At 38.1% G+C, this 15979-nt stretch overlaps 1 protein-coding gene across 2 annotated transcripts in view; it reads left to right on the top strand.

Annotated features, from left to right (window-relative positions):
* Positions 1 to 15979, top strand: part of ATP8A1 (ATPase phospholipid transporting 8A1) — a 136323-nt gene that overhangs the window by 20427 nt on the left and 99917 nt on the right. The window contains exons 3-5 of one of the 2 annotated variants that reach the window (XM_080403935.1): positions 9138 to 9252; positions 11109 to 11208; positions 13774 to 13872. In XM_080403935.1, the coding sequence (XP_080260061.1) occupies positions 9138 to 9252; positions 11109 to 11208; positions 13774 to 13872 (314 nt within the window). Of the gene's footprint in view, positions 1 to 9137; positions 9253 to 11108; positions 11209 to 13773; positions 13873 to 15979 lie in introns of those variants that run through there. The other variant, XM_080403936.1, reaches the window with a different exon arrangement.

The following is a 15979-nucleotide window of genomic DNA, read 5'->3' as shown; positions in this document are numbered from 1 at the left end:
TTAAATGAGCAAACGTTATGTTACCTAAAGGTAAACGTCAGTCTAAGATGTGCAGATGCAGTAAAATGGGGGAAAAAAAGACCCAAATGCCTAGCTTATTTGAATAGTGTTCAAGATTGGATGACTATAGAACAGTTGAATACAGGGTTAAGAGGGTTCTCAAAAAGACTTTCTTTAGGACTGAAAATAGGTATGAAACTTATTTTAAGAAACCTAACTTTCAGAAAATTACGTGATAGTTTTTCATCGTAGCAGTGGAGTTATTGACTTGTATTATCCTATATTATAGTATTACTAAAAAATAATTTTAAAATGCTACTGTTTTCTTAATCTTAATATGATGCCTAGTAGTTAATTTTAATAATTTTCAGTTCAATTTATTTATACTCACTTCATTCACAACAACATTCATAACAACTACAGTGCAAAGTTGTTGTTACTGGCAGGGTCCCTCTGTGTTCTTTGAAAGTCAGTGGTAATGCTGTAGTCACAAACAGCATGTCACAAAATGAGACCGTTCCTTAGGGCAGGGGTCCTCAAACTTTTTAACCGGGGGCCCAGCGCGCAGATGCAGTGGCAGGCAGCCATCTGCAGCTGCTTGGTTCCCCCCCCAACCCCCCGGGGTGGGGGGCGGGGGGGGTCTGTAAATACCGGGGGCCAGATCGAGGACCCTGGGGGGCCGTACCTGGCCCGCGGGCCGTAGTTTGAGGACCCCTGCCTTAGAGTATCCTAAGACTTGTGGGGATCTGATAGACAAGCTTAATACTACTTCCCTTATTCGAGAATTTTTGTATTGTGTCACTGGGATTAAAACCTCATTTTTTTCTCCTGTGACTGCAGCAAGTAATTTCTGCTTCAGAGGCCTTTTTCCATGGATCATGAGCTACCTTATCAGGCTGGACTGTCTTGACATCATCTTAGAACTGAGCTCTCTGACATGAAGAGATAGTATGTAATAATAGACAAAATCAGCTGTTGTGCTTGGATGAAATAAACTAAGTCCAAACTGTCAGAACAATGCGCACAGGTATCATTCTTAAGAATTGTTCGACAGTTGCACAGAAGAATTGACACTACAGTCTGTAGATTATTACAAAATAAAAATTGTAGGTGTTTGCATGCTTGTAAGACAGTATGTAACCTGCATAGAGAAAATAACTTGGTTTAAAAGGAGCTACTGGTTTTCTGGCATTCTTCCAAACCTCTGCAGGTTCTTGTGCTCTTCATGGTTGATGAAAGATAACCAGGCATGGTTATAACTTTTTTTTTTTAATAGATTTTGTGCCTATGATTCCTGTTGCAAAGAACACCTGCAGTTCACCATAAGCCTAGGAAATGCTACAGTTCTGAAGTGGTACGTGTATCGATAAAATCTTGCTCAAGGCATGAAAGATCTGGCCCTCCTAAACAAACTTAGGAAATCACTACATGTGTTTTTGCCAGCAGTAACCTTTATTCAGAATTGTACCTGGGCTTCAGACATTTGGTGTTGTGGAAGTAGCATTGGTGTCATCTATTCTGCAGTTGCAAAACACGTGGGGAATTCTTGAGTAGTGTAGCCTACATCTAGCTTTATTAAATACAGTAATCAACCGTGGGTTTTTTTAGCTATATATAGCTGCACAGTTAATACATGCATCTATTAAATAATATGAAATGGAGTAATTTGAAGCATTTTATTTCTTCTGAGAGACTCCGGGAGAGTGGATTTGTAGTTGGCAGATCTTATCAGGGTTCTCTGCAGCATTAATGCTTTTCATCCATGTGTTCATGGAGTTCAGTGAATTATATTGGATTGTTGAGAATGGGCAGAGTTTTGAGGTACCATGATACTGCCTACCAAAACAGTAGGTAATAACTAGTTCTTCTTATTAGTAGAGGTAAGTGCCTGTATGAGAACTAGGTGAAGCTGAACCTTCTGCGTGATGAGATGACTTCCAAGAGAGAGTGTTTCAAAATTCTGTAATAGTCTTCAGCAGACCATCTGTTTTTATATCCTTAGGTGTTTCTGCTCATGGACTACAGGACTATATAGCATTTTACTAGATGTAGTGCTCATTATAGTCACTTGTGCCTGTCTTTCTGCCAAGTCTGTTTTGTAGACTTATGTTAGATCCTAGTGACTCACAATGGGGAAAAAGACTGGTCTAGTTCTAGCACAGGCTTGGCCATCTCAGCGGTACCAGCCTATTCAAGTAGGTCATTCCCATTCCCTTCTGTGCTCTGACGCCTCAGAAGGACAGACTGATGGATCAGGTTCCTACTGGCTGTTCTGTCATTGAAGATCTATCACAGTGTTATGACAAATTCCAGATCCTAACCTCCTTTTCTTAATGATACCCTCTTCAAACTGCTGCTTTCTTTAGGAGTGCGAGCAAGCAGACTTACTGTTCTGGTTTCAGCTAGGAAGAGTTAATTTTATTGCTGGTAGCTGGTTGTAGTGCTGTGGATGAGAATAATGTTGATAGCACACTGATGTTTTAGTTGTTGCTGAGCAGTGCTTACACAAAGTCAAGGACTCTTCAGCTTCTCATACTACCCTGCTAGCCAAGTAGGCTGGGGATGCACAAAAAGCTGGGAGGGGACACAGCCAGGGAAGCAGACCTAAATTACCCAGAGGGATATTCCATATCATGTAACGTCGTGCTGAACAATAAAACTGGGGGGAGTTGGCTGGGGGCCATCAATCACTGCTTGGGGACTGGCAGGGCATCGGTCAGCGGGTAGTTAGCGATTGCATTGTGCATCACTTGTTTTGTATATTCTTTTATCATTATTACTGTTTTCCCTTCCTTTCTGTCCTATTAAGTTGTCTTTATTTCAACGCACAAGTTTTACTTTTTTTCTGAATCTCTTCCCACTGTGGGCAGTGAGTGAATGGCTGTGTGGTGTTCAGCTGCCTGCCAGGTTAAGCCACAACACTTATTCATGTAAGAGGTTCTTGGCTACAGCACCAACTTTCAAAGCTTTTGAATGCTGTGCTTTGAAAATAAAGAAGATATTTTTAATGATTAAGGGAAGTGCACTGAAGTCCTTCTGGTGATTTTTTTTTTTCCCTCCCCTTCTTTCCATATTGCAGTCTATCTGTATTTGTCCATTTCTTGTAATGAAAACGAGACTAAACTGTTAAACTACCCTACCTAAAGGAAAAATTGGATCTATGGAAAATATTTGGGCAGCGTTTACTCTTTAGAATTTATTGTTGTTGTTTTACTAATTGAGAAACGTTTCAATCCAAACTGGTTTAGGAAGAGTCCCTACAAATATTGTGTTCTTCCAAATATATTTTGGAAACAAAATACGGTCTTTAATGGGTTCTCTTGTTGGAGAAAGCTCAGGGTGGTTATTTGGGGGCTTTTTTGTTTGTTTCATTGGTTACATGTTTATTTGAGCTTTGTTGTTGATGTTATTTTTGTTGGCAAAACTGAAAACATGTATTCTGTGCAAAACCAAACATTTTGCCATGACTTGGTTTTTTTCAGTTACAGCTTGTACTCTGGGAAGTAACTACCCAGTCTCCATATTCTCAGAGCTGATAGCAATTCTGTCTCCCATTTTTTTCTTGCTTTTTCCTACTCTTGTGTATAATTTACTTCCATTCTTTAATTTTGAACAGATTGTAGGAAATCCTGAACCAAAACCTTGGTTATTTATTGAGTGACTTTGAATGAAATTTGTGGTGCATTGTGGTTATCCATCAACAATTTCCAAATTCGTTGTTCTGCCAGCAAATAACATTCAGAGTGTAGAACAAAATGTTATATACAGTTTTTCTAGTTTATGCAACAGCTTCGTAAATTAACTTTTTGATTAAGGCAACAGTTTCATTCCTTTGATATTGAAGTACATATTTTTATGGGGTTTGGCCCTGTATTGACATAACAATAATCAAATGATATTATCAGAAAGTGTGATTCTGAATATTAAGAGAAATTAGTTTTGAAACTTGCCATTTGTTCGTAATAAGTTGTGAGAGTAGTATGATGTGTTGGCATTTCCTATTCTTTTTAAAGTGCTGATTTTCAAGTCAAATACTTTTCTGTCAATGTGGGCATGTAAGAACGTATGTCTTAGGATCTGTTTGATAATTCAACTGTGGATAAATGTCAGCTCAACTCTGGTTAAATATCAGCAATGTTGCAAGCCACAGCAGAGTAAGAAGAGTCTTGGAATATATTCGTTCTTCGGCCTGAATGGCAGGTCTTACTAGTACAGCATCACAGTTCCTGTCTGAAATGTGGTAGTTGCTGGTTTATTCTTGCTAGATACAAGACTTCAAAATTATTACTGAGAGGTATTTCATTGAGAGGTATTTCAGAACTTGTTGTGGCCTTTAGGCCAAAAAGGGTGATGCTACTTTTAATTTTAAGCCCTGGAACAATGCTTTTCTGATAGCTTAGTGTAATGAACAAACAAGAAACGAGTTAGGTGGACATCAGTTTAACACCTGTAACACAGCAGTAACTACACTTTTTTTTTTTTTTTTTTAAGAGATTAGAGTGATTGTTTCATCTGAAGTTCTTACTTTTATACTTCACACTGATGTTTCATAATAAGAATTTTCTAACAACTAATGCTTTTCTGTTGTCTCTGCATGTGTTCTGGAATTTTTGTTCTTCCTGTCTGGTTTCTATATGTCAGGTTTTTGTATCTTTTTGTGTGTCAGCTTTCCAAATGTTTGGGTCAGCGCTCTTCTGTTGTCTTGGCACCTTCTACTGAGTTACTGAAGGGCAACCAACTCTTTCATTCTTGCTGTGTGTTAAATGCATCCTTTCAAACACACTTTTATCAAAAATATAACTACTTTCTCCAAGAAATGATCTGGTAATATTTCCCTTCTGTTGTTAAATATGGGCATGTTTTTATTTGTTCCTGCAGTTAGTTGTAGACAATATTTTTATAACGGGGCAGCTTCTGCTTATTTGATTAACAGGCTGAGTTTATACAAATTGGTTTGATGCTAATGCATCCTCACTTCTGGAGGAAGAATATAGCACTTGGTAGTTTCTTTGTTGCAAAGTCCTGAACTTTATGTAGGCGTGCTGCACTGATGTGTGAGACCTTATCTTAGGTTAGTCAGCAGTTAAGCTCTAGCTTATAGTTTGGGTTTTTAAAATTTCATAGATACGTAGTCCTTAAAAGGTTTGAGATGTAATGCATGAGTTTTTAGATATTTTTGTGTATGTGTATACACATACAGACAAATACACAAACGGGGAAGAAAAACTATCTCCCCGATACTGAGCTTTGCGTGTCAGTTAGGTCTGTGTACTCTAGTGAATCTATTACAAAGTTTAGGCAGGGAGGTGATGGGACATGTGTGACCTTTAAAGCTTTCAGGGTAGTATAATGCACCTAGTGTAGGAGAGCTGGTTTTACTGAAGCTGCAGAGTATAAAGGGCTATGTGTGAGGCTCAGAACTTAACTCCTAAGGTTGCTTTTTAAGTGAAAATTGGGGGGAAAAACAAAGTTAATTCAAGGTAGTAGGAAGTGAGGTAGTGAATGTTTATGAAGCTCCTCAGCATCTTTTGGCTGTCATTTTGATTAAAGGAGAACAAATAAATGCTGTAATACTGATATATGAAAATAAATGTCTATAGTTTGGCAGTTTGTTTAACAAACAGGTAATATATAGTGTTTAATGCCTGCTAACACTTAATTCTATCATTGTCAGGCTTATACTGGCATAAGTTTTAGAAAAAGTTGAGAGAATGTCTGATTTTGTTGATAGATATCAAGGAGGGAAAAGACTTTAATGCTTTAAAATTGAAGTAGTACATTCCACAAACATGTAAACTCTTTCCTTATTTCCTGAACTTAGTCAGGCTAGGTTGGTACTGCTGGCACAATAGTTTCCAAATTTTCCACCCAAGTGCTGTCACAGGAGCCATATTTCGTGTTTGCCCCTTCATCAAGCAACTAGACTTTTAAGTGTCCTATACCCAGAATGAAGGTGAGCTCACCATGTGATGGATTAGGGCTCAGTCAGGTAAAAACATGTGACTGGATGTGCACCTGCAGTTTGACTGAAAATCTAGTTTTCTTAAAGATGTAGCTGTATCCAGTTGTGTTATAGGTATGTATGCTTATGGAATTGTGTGCTGGAGGTTGTTTGTAGCCAGTTGTATGATGGTTGTCACTCCAAGGAGGGGTTATGACAAGGAATAGGAAATTGCCTGCTTAGTCTGCCACGTACACCTGTGTGGTTCCTTGAGTCAGGGAGTATTGTGTGGGCACCTGTTCAGGTGGGCCCACTCTGTTAGGCTGGCTGCCCTTCCTCTGAAGGGTCTTCTTGAGACACATACTGAAGTTTGAATAGAAGTGTGTTATGTATGTGCCTTCCATTGGGGGAATTGGAAGGAAAGAAACAGAGAAATTGTAGTGGTTGAATGTAGTACTGGGGATTTCCCCCACTGAAATAGAATCTGTGAATTCTGAATGGCAAATGGCACGATATTACAAGTTTCCACTGAGTCTTTGCACAATGTGTGGAGACTTGTCCTTGCAAGGTGGTGTCTGAAATGTGCGTTCTGGATATAATGAGTAAGAGGCTATGTAGCGGGCCAGTGGACTGGAGGATGACTTGTGTTTTGCATAACCTGTTTGTAGGGATGTATAGAACATGCTAGAAACAAGCTTTTAAATTAAGGCTGGGCCTGAAAACTATCTTTGACATGCATATGCATTCTGATGTATTCAGTTGCATTCTAGCATTTTTTTTCTATGTATCTTTCTGATTTGGTATACAGAATGAGCTGCTTATTTAAGAAGCAGCTATACACACATAGATTATTGTTATAATTTTAAAACTCTTTGGTGATTGATTTATGCCGTACCTGTGTTTACTCTGCAAGCTCTAGCCTGAATAGACTTCTTAGGCCTGTTGGTCATCAACGTAGGAGTGTTTGAAAAAACATTAGTGAAAATTCTTGAGAGAGAAGAATACATTAGTATCCCCTTTTACAGATGAAAGGTGTGATGCAGGTTGGTACAAGATTCCTCATAGTATATAGAAGAATTATTACAAAGCTCAGTTTTCGCTGACTAGTGGAGGCAGTTGCTGGGAGTGTCAGTAAGTCTAACAATACCATTTCAAGTTAAGCAGACATAAAATGAAGAATATACTGGTGCCACTTCTGGGAACAATCTGGCTAGTGTCATGCAGAAAACTTGTAGCAGCTGAAGGAATGGTGTCCCATTAACCAATGAATGCTTAAGTAGCCTTGGCTTCCAAGGATCACATCCTTCCAGCTCAAGACTGGTCCATCACAATGACCAAGAAATCATGAATTGGCATGAATTAGCAAGGTGCCCTGACAAAACTCAAGTAAGTATAAAAAGGGAACATGGAAGAGGTGAAAACAGGGACAGGTGACTGAAAAGGAGCATAGAGAGATGGGGTAAGCTAGCAAAGCCAGAGCCTGCTCGGGGTTTAATCTGGTGAGGGGCTTGTAAAAGTCCTTCTTGTTCTCCTTCAGATGTAAGAGCAGGAAGAAGATGACAGTGGAAAATGTGAGCCTGCCTGCTGCATGGGGCAGGGAACCTGGAGGCTAAGGATGCAGAAAAAGATGCAGTATGTTGTATCTTCTCCGCTTTGGTCTCTACTGGTAAAATCAGCCCTCAGGAACCACAGGTTCCTGATACCAACTGGAAAATCTGAAAGAAGAAGAACTTGGTGGAGGAGGAGAAGGTTAAGGAATGCTTAAACTGGGAATACATGAGTCCATGGGATCTGATCAAGTGCATTCATGAGTGTAGAGGGAGATGGCAGGTCTCTTGTTAGTTAGGCCACTCTCAGTTATCATTGCAAAGTAATGATGGTCAGGGGTGGGGGCTGTTCTGGAGGACTGGAAGAATATAATCGATGGCACTGTAGGGTAGTTTACATCATTAGTTTTCTGTGTTTGCTTAGATTCAATTGTGGCAACTAATTTTCTATCAACATTTATCAGAACAGGTGATTTATGCAAATAAATAGAATTAGTCAATTTCATTTAAGAAAGCTGTACTAGACACATGCTTTTTATATTTAATTTCATTGCTCAGGCATCATCTTGGTGAAATGTTTTTCTACCACTGAAGATTAATGGTTAAATTTTCACAAAGTTTTGTAAGAAATTTACCTGCTCTAAATTTACCTACTCTAAATTGTTACAATACCACTGGGCTCTGTGTGTGTAACACTAGTTTAAAAGAAGGACAAAGGGGAAAGTGTGTTTTGTGTATATTGGACAGTCAGTGAGTGATGAGCAATTGTATTGTGCATCACTTCGTGGTGGTTTTGGTTTGTTTTGTTTTCTTGGGTTTTATTTCTCTCTCCCTCTGCTTTTTGTTACAATTATTATTGTTACTAGTATTTATTTATTTATTTCAATTATTACACTGTTCTTATCCCTACCCACATGTTTAACCTTTTTGCAATTCTCCCCATCCCACCGTGCAGGAGGGGGAGGGCATGTGAGTGGCCAAGTAGTTGCTGGCTGGGGTTAAACCATGACAACAATATAGAGATATTCTGAGGTTTTAATGCTTATTTACCAGATAACTATATTTTTCATTACATGTTGCTTAGAATTTGTGGTATTACTGGTATATTCCTGAACTTCTTGCCTTTTGTTAGTGTTAATATTTTTCTCTTGGTGTCTTCCTTTTAAAATATTTACCTCACTACTGGAATTAATTTCTGAAATTCTGCAGTTTTTAATTCGAGATCACTCAGCTGGGAGAGATGGATGAGACTGACCTTTTTTGGGTTTGAGTTCTCCCTGTCTCCCCCCATCTTTTCCTGCCCACCCCACCCCTAAAACGCTCACTTCTGGGTTCAAGTGCATCAGTTGACCAAAAAAAAAAAAAAATATTCATATTGCTATGAAGTTGTGCAAGCTATTTAAATGTACTCATGAATTCAGTAGATTTTACATTTATTATTCATAATCATAGTTTTACAAAACATCTTGACTATATATTTTTTAAATTTTTATGTTTTTTAAATGATCATTACTTGTGAGAAGTGTGAAGGTTTTGAGTTAATATTCACAATAGATGTATTATTTTGTCATGAGATGCCTTGAATCTTGTGTATGTGTGTGTATATATATATTTCTGTTTATATGGAAAATCATGGTGTGTTTTTACAGGGTATGAGAAGACAGACGATGTTTCAGAGAAAACTTCTCTAGCTGATCAAGAGGAACTGAGAACTATATTCATCAATCAGCCTCAGCTAACTAAATTCTGCAATAATCATGTCAGGTATTAGCAAGTGGTTTTTGTTAATACACATTTAATTTCAGAACATTGCATGTTCCATAGCAAAAATGAAGAAAAGATTCTGTTTATTCCACTACTGTAATTTCCTCTGACCACTAATTACAGTCTTGGACTCTGGAGGGGGGAATGAAGTGAAATGAGGAGAGCAGCAGAGCTGCTTCAATTACAAACCTGACCTTCTGAATTTTTAAGAACAGGGTGGAGAAGGTACAGATGCTTTACTGCTGCACTATCAGCATGTCCCTAGAATATGGATTTCTTCTTCATCTTTCAGTTCAGTTTAAGTTCAGTTCATCTTTTAATTTATTTCTGGTAGCTGGATGTCAATGCAGATGTACTTTACTAGAGCATGGCGTAGTTTGTGCTTTGGAAACTCTTTCTCTTTTTCATTTAGCCAGTTACAAAGATGCTGTGGTTGCTTATGAAACTAGTTTTGAATTTTAAGTTCAGTCTTTAGGATTCTGCTGATGATTCATGTTGTGGTTGGTTGGTTGGTTTTATTGAATTTTAAGTCAGACACTAAATACCCAGAAGTAATGTATGTTTAGATCATCTGGTAACATCCTCAGTTCTGTTGTTAAAATTCAAAGTAAATGAAGGCAAAGATACCTCTGTCCCAAGTAGGTGTGGTTTTTGAAGTTACCTTTGATAATATGCAGAAATTTTACAGGCATGGAGAATAATGTGGTGAGGTTTTTCCATGAACCTGAGAAACTTTATAATGCTTTTTCTTTGTGTATGCAACTTGTCTTTTCTGTCTTTTGCTTTATTTTCTTGACAATGTTGAGTTTTTCCCAGGATACATTCATTCCCTCTTTATATTACTTTGACTTTGCATAAAACAGTCAAATATTACTAACTTTAAAAGGGGTTTAAAATACTCTTACAAGACTTTTGCTTGTAAGTTTCTGGCATGATTATTTTCACCGTTATTGTTTTAGAACCTTATATAGTAGCCTTCTGTTCTTAAACAAACAGAAGGCTGACAGAGAGGTGGGAAGTCAAACATTTTGTGATGATGGCTTAGCAGTGATTATTATGCTAGGATAAACTCTGTCCTGTTCCTCCCGCCTAGCAAAACTACACTTAATATCCAGTATTTATCAGTTAAAAATAAAAAAGTAAACTTTCCATTTATTGAAGGGGTGTAGGTTTTTACCTTTTAATAGATTGTCATAATTTTAATTATTACTTAAATGCACCATTTCTATTCAGTTGATCCTGTTAGTTTTTTTTGCATTGAATCGTGCAAACTCACATGCAGTGCAGAAGCTCCACAGCTCCTCAAGTCCTGATTTAGCACCCTCCTCATTATGCACAATGTCATACCTCTTTCTCCAAGACTTTTGTCCTAACTGGAGCCGTTGTGCAGCGTTACCTGCCCAGTGTAGGCTGTAGCTTGCAGGGTAGGGTACTTGACTGGGCCTGAGAGCTGCAGGCCTGGGGCTTCAACCTGCTTCCTCAACAGCAGTGGTGTAACTGCTTGCCTGCTACCTTTGCTTTATTTTTTTCTTCTCCTCATCACCTGTAATTGAGCAGCAGCAGAACTTGAGTGCTTCCCGCAGAGCAGGCAGAGGTGATGAGGGAAAGTCTTGCCTCACCATGGAAGCTAGTGACAGTCCCTATGGGTGGCAGGTGCTCCCTGGGTTAGCTGGTGCATGGACATGGTCTCTGTACAAGTCTTTTGGTTTCTCTTTTAGCTAAAAGAAATCTGTTTGCTAGCAGACAAATCACAAAACGTCCTATTTGAAAGCTTGTGTAACTCGAGAGGGAGATAATACATTTGAAGAATTTTTTGCACTGTAATAATAGCGCATGTTTTTTTCTCTCTTTCTCAGCACTGCAAAGTACAACATAATCACATTCCTGCCAAGGTTCCTTTATTCCCAGTTCAGAAGAGCTGCTAATGCATTTTTTCTTTTTATTGCATTACTCCAGGTAAGATCAACAATAAGATGCTCATGTTTGAAACTTGGGAGAGTATTTATACCACAGACAAGTGTTCTGCAGAGATACTGAGGTGGCTGTACCGTTCTTTCCAAGCTAGTTAGCCTTCATAATAGCTGTGTTGTGTCGGTGTGCCTTTAATAAATGTTTGGGTTTGTGGGTTTTTTACTCATTGGAGATAACAAAATACACACAAACATTTTTGTGTAAAAGAGGTTAAGTATTGCTGAAATATTGACAGGTGAAAAAGACTGTTGTGACAGAGGAATTGAATTAAAAAATATCTGGCTTACACAGAAAATGTTACGTGCAGTTGGCATTTCTTGTAATGAGTAGTACTGGCTAAAAAGCTGAACTTCATAAACTTTAGTCCTGTAGTCTGTTGTGAGGCGCAGGAATTGGAATTGAGGAGAAGTGATTACTTACGCTTAGAGTGAAGCTAATTAGAATTGAAGTTGAACCTAGATGAAGAAAAAGCAGTGGAGTCCAGTACTATAGCAGCTATTTCCCATATCCCAGCTGATTAACTGTGCTGGTTAAGAAGAAAGAACAATCTTTTCTATACCACCACTGTAGCTTTATTCAGTATGTTTGTAAAGGGCTATCCCTGACCCAGCTTACTGAGGCTTTTTTTAAGAAGTACATAATGTTTTGCAGATATATCAGGATATTTTAATTTTGCAGTAGTTCAAGTTTATAAAACAGATTCTAGGTTTTCTGTATACTATTCTATGAATGCAACAGCTGATGGTGAATGAACATTGAACTGTGGACAGGTGTGGTGATAATTACCATTGACTAGTTCTGTATTCCAATCATATTTGATAAAAACACTTTTTCTGCATAATTTCTAGTGCATTTTTAGAAGTTGTTGATGTGTCTGTTGTGGAAGTCATTGTGTTAGGAATTGACATACCAAACAAAAATTACTAAAATACTGGCACATATACTGCCATGTGTAGCTTTTCCTCCCTCACTTCAGATGTTTCAGCAAGTGAGAGTTGATTCCTCTGTGTTTACTCAGGTTTCTTCGCTTCTGCTATAAGTGCTTGGAACATATTCTTAGGATACATCTGCACAGGTAGCTTACACTGTTTTCTAGAGGGTAAAAAAGAATTCTGAAGTTCAGGATTTCATTAGGTTGTCTGCCTGCAAACATGTGGCTTGTAAATAAACATCCTTTTGACCCCATCTGGCATCTCAAGCTAATCCAGTGGTCCAGCAGCTTTTCTTGTCCCACTGTGTACGTCAAGCTAGTAGCACAGAGTATGAGGCTTCAGAAGCTGTTTGAGGCTTAGCATGACTCATGGCAGGCTGGCAGGTGTGTGCACGGTGAGGAGTTGGAAGGTGAGGAGGTGAAAGGTTAGGACTTACAAGCCCACCATCTCCTATCAGGCTGTCAATGAGACTGTACTGGCAGGAGTAAGAAATACGGGGTAATGGAACCAGGGAACAGGGTGGTGCCCCTTTTGCTTTCATATTTTACCTGGAAAATAATACGTAATTGGAATGGGGGAGTTTGGGCATATGCATAGGGAGGAATGAAAGGGTAGGAGTAGCTGAAGTGGTAGATCCCTTTCCTTTGTAGCCAACACATAGGTGCTTGCCCAACAGTAACTTTTTGCCTGGTTTCCATTTAATTGCTTGAAAAATGTGGTCTAGAGTAACATGGAAAATAGATCTATATAGGTCTTACTCCAAGAAACATAGCATATGTACATATCATCCTGTTTTCTTCCAGAAGCACAATATGATGGTAGCAAAAAGAAATTTGTAGAATTCATAACTAACATTGGCTGTTTTTCAAAACATCTTATGGTAAATTGAGGATGTCTTCTAACCACATTGAGGCACCACTTATTAGTGTACTCTCTTCTTGCAGAGATCTCATTGTAGTCATATGTGCCGCATTGCCTATTTTAAGTCTGTTAAGGCAGCAATCCTCTCACCAATCAATGTTGCTATTAAGAACTCTAGTCAATATAAAGATAATTATGGATAACTATCCGCATATATCACATAAGTAGGTGCGTCTTCTCAGCATTTACTTCACATACACATTTGCTTGCATCATCTGGGCCCATACCTGCTTAGCAAAAATGGGTTTCTTAAAATAGTCTGGCAGAAGACAGCTATTTGAAATTTGTCAAATAATAACTAGTGTAATACAAAATATCTCTTAGATGTTAAAACTGAAAGGAAGTAAAAATACCTTGGACTTGTGTCCACTCTAACAAAAGTCTAAACTCAAAAAAATTAATTGTATTTGAATGTAATCAGAAACACAGAAAAGGAAGGTGAATATTCTCCAAACACTAAAACCTCTGAAAGTAATGCCACTGAATACTATGCTGTTTAAAATGCAGATGTTTTCTTGTATCAGCTGCTTTTGAACTGAAGACAATAACCTTCTCTTGGAAATAATCAGCACCATATTTAATAGTGAATCCAGTTGCCTTGTCTGTTTTTGCACAGAAAGTACTGCTTCTTGTATTAAAAATATGTTTCCAACCAGCAATGCAAACAAATTTTTTCTCTCTTTTTGTTTTTTAATAGCAAATACCAGATGTATCACCAACAGGCCGTTACACAACATTGGTCCCTCTCTTATTTATTTTAGCTGTAGCTGCAGTGAAGGAGATAATAGAAGATATTGTAAGTATTCTATAGCAATATTTTGTAAATAGCTTTCAAATTTTTCATAAATTATATTACAAAAAATTGTTGAAGAATTCGGTACTGAACCACTCTTGCCTTCTGGATGCTTTCAGAAGATGAAATCTTTAGAATATGATGTTACGATTTTAAGTTTGTTTATATACAAGTGACAATAATATGGCAAAACAGTATCTGTTACATTTATTGTATAGATTGTTTCTAGCATAGAAAAATAGTACAATTATATAGATTGTACTAGTTCTCAGTAGTGAAGTACAAGCATATTTTTAAAGTGTAAACTGGAGCTAAAGAGTCCACAGAACCCAGTCAGGTCCAGAATATTATCAATTTTCTCAGATAAGGGCTTCTCTAAAAGAAGACTTTGGAAGCTATTGAATTAATCTCAAGTGGAATCTATTTCAAAACCGAATAACCTATAAATATGTATTTGGTTAAAATATTTTTCCTTCATGAGCAGGAGCAGAGTCCTTCACTCCGACTAATTATACTTGAGATAGATTTAAGATCAATCTGTGAATTATATACTAGACTAACATTTTATAAAATACCTCCATACCTGAAACTGGATGGATTTTTGTTTCACACCCAAGTAATTCCTGAACCTTTCTAAAAAATGTCTTTTAACTCTCTACTGGAATTATAATGTGACACTTTTAGTATGTTTAGAATAGTAATTTATTTTGTTTAATAAATTTCAGATGAATGAGTGCAGGTCATTGATGTGCCATTTTTAAAGTTTTAAAAATGGATTTTCTCCAGTTGTAAAATCCAGGTCCACATATCTGATGAATCTCTTCTATTTCTAAAGTCGCATTCATGAAGTCCTTGGTTTCACTGTTGTGATTTTGCATGGTTTTGTAGACAGCAAGGGGAATAGGCCTTTCGCAGTTTTTCCCATTGTTCGAGCCCAGTGTGATTTACTATTAGTCTTTCATCTCTTGGTGCTAAGTGTGATATGCTGACATGTGATGGCCAGGAACAGACATGGAACATCTGTCCTTGGGCAGGTGCTCCCACCTATGCCAGGCTTTCCTTGGTGCTCTCCAGTCAGTGTTTGTGATAGTGGTTATTATGCTTTCTTCCTTCATGCGCTGAATGAAAAATTTAAAAGAGCTGGGATATTGTTATGGTGGAAGTGTCCATTCTGACTTCTTATATTTTATGGGTAGGGAAGGGAATTCTGGGCTCTGTTACACTTCCTACGAAAGATACTGGGGTTTTCTGGGTACCTCCCTGCCTGCTCCTCACTGAAAGCGTATGGTAGATCCCATCTCTCTAATTTGCATGGCATAGTTGAGTCTTTCAGTCAATGTCTTTTGTATCTAAGGAATTAGTCTTGACGATTTACCCACATCACTCTAGATGCCAAGAATTTCTTCATCTGTTCTTATTCTGTTCTAGTTCTGCAGATATGCTGTGTGGAGAACAAGAAGTTAGATACATCATAATGTGGCAGAGTGCCTTGTCTGCTAGAGGAGTAGTGTTCCCATTTTTTTATATTGTGGGCTGTTCTGCTTTTTGGCAAGGATTGTAGGTAGTATAGTCTTTCCCTTCACACAAATAGTATGCTTCCTGGGAGCATCAGATTTGTTGTGTTTGAGCAGAATTACTGTCTATGTACAGAAACTGCACAAATGATCAAGAGGAAGAGTGGTGAGCTGCAAAGAAGCTCTGAAATGGAGGGTGACTGGTGATGTGCTGCCTTTCTTGCTGATACAGTCAACTCAGCCGTCTCCTCAGTTACCTCTGTGAGTGGATGGTTGGCAAGATGTATTGGCACTCTGGGTTGTATGAAGCTCGAGGGCCACAGAGTGGTCCTGCAAGAGGCAATGATGTTTCCGTTCAATGTTTTTGTTTTATTTTGCATTTCTAGTATTTGCTGCCTGATACTCAGCTTCTCCTTAAATGTCTTTGTTGCTTTCCCTGTACATAAACAAAATCTCTTTTAAAAAAAGCCATAAAATCAATTCACGTTCTTTCAGATATTTTTAACCATTCTGCTGTTAATGCTTACAGACTTACACCATCTGTCGGTGTCTAGGCAGATATAAAACTGAGGCTGCTGCTACTGTACAAAGTGTCC

The sequence above is a fragment of the Falco punctatus genome, assembly GCF_963210335.1.
Source record: "Falco punctatus genome assembly, chromosome: 1".
NCBI classification, from domain to species: domain Eukaryota; kingdom Metazoa; phylum Chordata; class Aves; order Falconiformes; family Falconidae; genus Falco; species Falco punctatus.
This window is presented reverse-complemented; position numbering and strand designations above follow the sequence as displayed.